The 7,263-nt window shown below is 36.4% G+C and overlaps 1 protein-coding gene across 1 annotated transcript; it reads left to right on the top strand.

Moving 5' to 3' along the window:
* Nucleotides 1-1,629: 1,629 nt before the first annotated feature.
* On the top strand, nucleotides 1,630-2,574 carry LOC130849993 (olfactory receptor 5F1-like). Its single transcript, XM_057729299.1, has one exon. It carries the CDS (start codon nucleotides 1,630-1,632, stop codon nucleotides 2,572-2,574), a length of 945 nt encoding a protein of 314 aa, XP_057585282.1.
* The last annotated feature ends 4,689 nt before the right edge of the window (nucleotides 2,575-7,263 follow it).

The raw sequence follows: 7,263 nt of genomic DNA, 5'->3' as shown, positions 1-7,263 counted from the left end.
AAGAAAATGTTGCTAAGATTTATTTATTTCTCTTTGCAAATAAACTCTCCTTTCATATGGACACCTAATGTGGTTTATTTCATCTTATGTCTTCTCTATTTGATATGGAAAATCTGTAGTTTAATCTCCTTGTAAGATCAGACTCATAGACAATTACAACAGACAAATGCAATTCTGAAATCATAAACAAGTTATGTTTTCTTACATATTGTCTTACTTGCTCAGGGTAGAGTATTTCTTTAAACAATGGATGTAGTTAGTGTCCCCTTCTCATTTATTTCACTCAAGAACTGAGCAGGATTGAAGATAAACTCACCCAGGAAAGGGGACGCATAAACACACACACACACACACACACACACACACAGGGAAGAATAATATGAGGGTGAGTCAAAAATAGTCCGCACTCAGGTTATATTAAAACTTCTGTAAATTCTACAGCCAGAGTGTGGATAATTTTTGACTCACCCTCATAAGGTGATAGTGTTCTATGTACCCTTTTGTATCAAGTTAAAACTACAAAAAAGAGGCAATTAAATAGCCAATTAAAATTAATATATTTTGAACTTTGACAAAAAACGTTAAAGTAACACAAAGATCAGTAACCAAGTAATGATGCAAGTTTCACATACTGTTTGATTGCATCTAACTGAGTGTGATCATATTTAATTACTTCTGAGACTAGAGTTTCTGCCTGTAGAGGATTGATTCCACAATTAAAACCTATAATCTAGTCCCCATGTTACTCAACCCTCTTTAAGGAAAACAAAATAAAAGGGCATCAATGTGTATATATTCAAGAGGTTTCCCAAATTTTTACAGAAAACAATTCAATTTTCACTGCTTTTCATTTCATTTAAAACACAACAATTTTCCTTTTCTTTATTTTTATTTTTGTGCCTTGGCTGAGTTATTAGGGATTCTAATCAAAAAGAAAATAACAGACTAGATAAGTTAGTACTGTGAAGGATGCTATTAAGTACTTGGTGTTGTCATTCACTGCTGTCGACAGGTACAGTGTGTGCTACTACATGGCAGTAATTTGATAGCTTGCTTTTTAATGAAAATAGTTGTTTGGTTTACTTTAAAACACTGCAAAATCATTCTTAAGAATATGATAGATGTCAAAATACTGGTTATTTGAAATGAGCCATTTTTGCTGCTTGGAGAACACAAACGTGATTTCCTAGTGGCAATGCATGAAATTTGGAGTTGAAGAATATAGAAAGTCATCTTGATGTGAAAAAAAATGCATTTGAGTTAAACTCAAATACCTGCTCAGAGAATGGGAGAGACTGCAGCAAGGATAGCTCCATACTTTGCATTTTGGATGTGGGCTAGAAGAGAAAGAATAGAACATAGGTGTTGCATCTGCAAGAAAACTGAAGTGAAATATGTGGACTTAGACCAATGATTTGTGGAACCCTCAACCCAGGTTCAATACAGACAATTGCTTAACAAATTCCAATGCTTATTCATTTGTCCACTAATTTCCTTTTACTTCAGTTACTCTATTTAGGTTTTTTTATTTTTCATGTATGACTTACTTTATTAATATTTCTACTGTTTTCAGTACATTTTGAAATAGTTACACATAATGTAAGTTTCTGCATACTACATTTATAATAAATGGCTAGAAAAAATTATACTTCACTGACTGAGTTCATCCTCTTGGGATTAACAGACACATTGGAGCTACAGGTTATCCTCTTTTTGCTTTTTTCTGTGATTTACACGCTTACAGTTGTGGGGAATGTTGGGACGATTCTCTTAATCAGGACTGATCCCCGACTTCACACACCCATGTATTTCTTCCTGGCTAACCTGTCCTTTGTGGATGTTTGTTATTCATCCACCATCACCCCAAAGATGCTGGTAGATTTTTTATCTGAGAAGAAAACCATCTCCTTTGCTGGCTGCTTTCTGCAGATGTACTTCTTTATAGCCTTTGCCACAACTGAATGCATCCTTTTTGGGTTAATGACCTATGACCGTTACGTGGCCATAAGCAAGCCTCTCCTTTACTCCTTGATCATGTCCAGGACTGTCTGCCTAAAAATGGCAGCAGGGGCTTTTGCAGCAGGGTTGTTGAACTCCATGGTTAACACAAGTTATGTAAGCAGCTTGCCATTCTGCAGTTCCAATGTCATCCACCACTTCTTCTGTGACACCCCCCCAATTTTTAAGCTCTCCTGTTCTGACACACACCTGAATGAAAGCATCTTTTCCACATTTGCTGGTGTGAATATGGTCGGGGCTCTGCTGGTGATCCTCACCTCCTACTCCTACATTCTCTTCTGCATCTTTTGTATGCATTCAGGGGAGGGGAGGTGCAAGGCATTCTCAACGTGTGCCTCTCACCTGACAGCTCTCATTCTATTCTATTCCACCTCCATCTATACTTATCTGAGACCTACTTCCAGCTACTCCTTGAATCAGGACAAAATAGCTTCTGTGTTCTACACAGTGGTGATCCCCATGTTGAATCCTCTGATCTACAGTCTCAGGAATAAGGAAGTAAAGAAGGCTTTATGGAATGTAATTACTAGGAAAAGGATTCCTTCTATTCTGTGATTGTTGGCTTAGGCTTCTTAACTGAATTGAGTATGTACTGAAGTTTCAAAGTCTGGATCAAGTTTACCATTTTTCATTAGAGTATTTTCTAATTAATCATGTTCTGTTAATACTCAAGTGCATGTATCCCATTAGTTATAAACTGATATCCAACTAATATAAAATTATGGAACTTTCATCTAATCATTTTATATTTCCATTGGGTTGTCAACTTTAATGCTTATTTTAACGTAATTATGGTTAGGGAAATAAAGGGATTGGGTATTTAGAGACAAAAGTGACAAATGTCACATGAAACTAGCCAGTAGAGTACTTGTAATTATCGGTTATTTTTTTTCTAATGTATAATTTTTCACCATTTATGATTTGTAAGAGATCATTATGTATCACATATGCCAACATGTTGTAAGTTTTAAATAGATGCTCATTTTATTTTATGGAATGATTTTCTGGGGACATGCTTTAATCAAAATTCAGGAGTATGGTCTTAATTTAACAGTAAACTCCTGATATTTTATTGCTGTTATTCCTGTGAACATATACATATTCATTAAAGAATAAGTATGAATTTGTATAAAAGAGTGCTATGCAGAAAACTGCTGATTAGAATGCACCACTTACAACAGTTTTCTTCTATTCCTTTCTTACTTTCTCAAAATTTTCCTATTCTTCTCTTGCTTTCTTGCTCCCAGATGATAAACACACACAGAAAGCCACATGCACACAGATTCAGCTACTGCAGAGTTTAATCCACACATAGTTCTAAAGCAGGTAGATATTAATATTAAATGAGTGTAACTGACACATATTGTTTGCAATATGCTCAAGGATTTCTTGCTTATGGAAATCTTCTATCAATTAACAGTAAAAATCAATTAAAGTTGATTTTAATATTAAAGCTAACCATTAATATGAAGGTAGAAAGAGAATTGGTTTACTAGTAAAATTACTTGGGTTCAGGGCTTGCTAGAAGAACAGACTCACATATAATTTTTGGAGGGAAATTCCCCATGGCCCTTCCCTTGCAATTGCTGCTGAAGTTGCACCTGATAGAAGCTGTGATGCTCAAGTCATATGGGATGTGGCAAAGCAGACCTAAGGACCTGTCACAAAAGGTTTTCCGGCTCAAGCATCATGGCCCTCCACAGTCCATGTAGTTGAAGAATATTCATGTGCACATGTGTGTTGTCTGTGCACCCCTGGGCCATGCTCTCAGTCCAAATTGGTTGCCTGGCCCTAAAGGCCTTGCAGCTGTTTGACCAGGTTGATCTCACAGAAGGTTCACTCCTTCATTGAGTGGCTCAGCTACATTATTCTGTACTAGCTGGCTGTTCTTTGGCTGGTCTCTTTCTGCTTTCCCCTCCTTGGTATTTATGGGATCCAAATAATTAACTAGAAAATATTGGTATTCTACTCTTTCCAGTAAATGCTTTAATTTCTAGTAAAACTTAGGAATAGAAACATTGCCTGAGGGATGAAATACAGTTATTTTTAGACTTGGGGTTTATAACCTTCTCTATTTAATTGAGCTCATTTACAAAGTCTGCAAATATTTCCAACATTGGGAGCTATTAGCTCCTAATGATACTGGTCATTTTTAATGAATTGAATGTGTGCTTCTTACATAAATTTTGATTATTTTAACCTGTAATTTCTTGTAAAAGTATCTTAAAATTATTGTATGTTATTGCTTATTTTTCAAAACACTTATGAAAAACATGTTTATAATACTTTTCATTTCTTTAACTTGAAATAAATTTAAGTTGTAGAAGCATGAATGGACTTTTAGATATTATATTGAGTGTGATTTTATCCTTCTCATTCTTTACAATCGGACAATATTTATTCAACCCTCCCTTTATGAATGTAGTTTTTTTGTGCTTCTTTGCTATACTATCTCCTTTGTTTCCTGTTTCTCTAATTTTCCGTGTCTTTTACTTCACTTGAATGTTTAATGTTACCACCTTCTGCACATGTATAGTTATAGGACTTCCCTGGTGGCACAGGGGTTAAAAAATCCATCTGCCAATGCAGGGGACACGGGTTCAATCCCTGACACAGAGAAACTAAGCCCGTGCGCTGCAACTACTGAGCCTGCACTCTAGAGCCTGAGAGCCACAACTACTGAAGCCCACAGGCTCTGCACTCTAGGGCCTGCATGCTGCAACTGCTGAGCCTGTGGCCGCAACTGGTGAAGCCAGAGCACCTACACCCCATGCTCTGCAACAACAGAAGCCACCAAAATAAGAAGCCTGTGAAACTCAATGAAGAGTAGTACCCACTTGCCACAACTAGAGAAAGCCCATGCAAAGTAGGACGACCCAACACAGCCAATAAATAAATACATTTAAAAAATAATAAGAAAAGATATATTTGGTCATTTGTTGCAAAACCCAGACACAATTTACTGCTTTGGCTGGGAAATTTGTATATACCTATGTTAACATTCTCTTTAAATGTTGTGATATTAGTCCTATTGTGAAAACATTCATGTATCCATGCACCATCCTTAAATATCAGAGTAGTCCTTGGGATATTTCAGTCACTTAAGAGATATTATTCTCCATAGAATTTTTAACAGAAGTGCTTATAAATATTGGCCAAGGAATGTCCAAGTTTTGCAAACAGGAGACCAACGTGATGAAGAGCTACATCGAAAACTGAGTTTGTAAATTGGGCTCAAAATGTTCAACCTACTGAAATTGTAGGTTCATTTTAACTTGTTATGTAAAACAAATAAGATGTTAAAATATAATTTACTAGCCATGTTTGTGTTGTCTGTGTGTCAGAGCCATTACCTTGCTAATACAGAAAACAAAAAGATGAAAATAGACATGGATTTGCTTCCACATCTATTTGATTCTCCTCTATCTCCCTGAGGTCTGAGTTCAGCCTTCTGTCCATTCAGTACCGAGGGAGAGATGCAGAACAATTCCCTGGTTTAAGAAAAAAACTACAAATACAGACACACACAGAGAAACACTTTCTCTTGGTTTTTATTCAAACAGTTGCAAGAAATGTACTGGTTGAACCAGGTTTGGTATAACACACACTGTGGAATCAGTCACCTGTGGCCAGCTGAGTGCAGTCAAGCGGTATACAGTGACCATGTGGAATGTGGGGGATGAAGGTGAAGAAACTTAGATAACATGCAGAGGGAGAGGAGAAAAAAGCATTGCATGTGTACTAATTTGGTTCAACTCTACTAAAGGTAGGAAACTCCTATAATTTTAAGATCTGAGGGCTCTAGAAAACAATATTCCAGGGCAGGATACTAGTATTAGGGTGAGGCTTCACTGTAAAGAAGCATTCACGGACAGGTGGCTTTGGCATTTTCCACTGGTGACTTCCATGGTTTCTGGGGTCATTCCAGGGCTATCCAACCAAAATGTGGAGGGGTGATATTCTGGGAGATGTTCTCTTAAGCAAGTAAGTGAATCTCCACGTTTTGTGTTCTCTCCTATTTCATTGCCAAGAACTGAGTCACATGGTCATGCAAGTGGCAAGAGATATTGCAAACACATCTGGGCTACTACAGAAAAAAAAATGAAGGAGAACTGAGTTTGTTCATCACTTTTCAGTCTCTACCAAGGTGCATGATACAATCATGGGGACCAAGGAGAGCAGAGAAAGGAATTAAGGAGGAAAGTGCATGATTTTATCTACTTCACAGAAAAAAACATTGTCTTTGAGTGTAGAAAGAGAAGATTGAGAAAAATGAAATAGTAATAAAAATAAAGTTTTTAGAAACTTATGTTTATCGGTGGAGAAGCGTGGTAGGGAGACATAGACTCTGAAGTTGGGATTGACATGTACACACTGCTGTATTTAAAATAGATAACCAACAAGGACCTACTGTATAGCACAGGGAACTCTGCTCAGTATTCTGTAATAACCTAAATGGGAAAATATTTAAAAAAAAAGAATAGAAAAAAATAAATAAAAATAAATAAATAAAAATAAAAAAATAAAAAGTATTTCAATATAAAATGACTACAAGAATATAAATAAAGAAATTCCCAGAAAAATAGAATAACATGAGTGGAATTAAGTAATATTTGGAGGAGTCAGCATATTTGATGACTAGTCAGTGTAAATAATGTAGGTCAAAAAGATGGAGAACAGTGAATGTGTCATATTTTCTAAGTGGTTAATTTTATTTATGGTAAAATTGAGAATCAAACAGAATAACATGCTTGGAAAGAAACTCTACATAAATCCTGTGACTACTACTCACATTATATGCACCACTTCAGCCCTGATCCATTGTTTCCCACATAGATTTTTGCAACCACATCCTAAGTGGTTACTCTGCTTCCACTCTTGCGTGCATTAAAGTTCTTATGTCACATTCCATATCTCTCAGTCATTTTACTCAGTGCTAACAATGGAAGGGAACATAGTACACATGACCAGTGATTGGTAAAGTCTCAATGATGCAGGTGTAAAGTATAGAGTCTGTAAAATGCCTAAGAGTGTTCTATGTAGATGTCTCCATACTTAGAGCTGGATGTGCATCAATAAACAAGACAAGACTCCCTTTTGCAAGAGCACTGGAATTACAACTAACTGCTGAACAATCATTGACAGAAAGATACTGGAACTCACCAAAAAAGACACCCCACATCCAGGGACAAAGCAGAAGCTGCAATGAGACAGTAGGAAGGGCGAAGGGCAAAATCGTGTTAA

This window comes from Hippopotamus amphibius, chromosome 3 (genome assembly GCF_030028045.1).
Source record: "Hippopotamus amphibius kiboko isolate mHipAmp2 chromosome 3, mHipAmp2.hap2, whole genome shotgun sequence".
Taxonomy (NCBI): domain Eukaryota; kingdom Metazoa; phylum Chordata; class Mammalia; order Artiodactyla; family Hippopotamidae; genus Hippopotamus; species Hippopotamus amphibius.
Note: the sequence above shows the minus strand (reverse complement) of the source record. Positions and strands in the feature narration are given on the sequence as shown.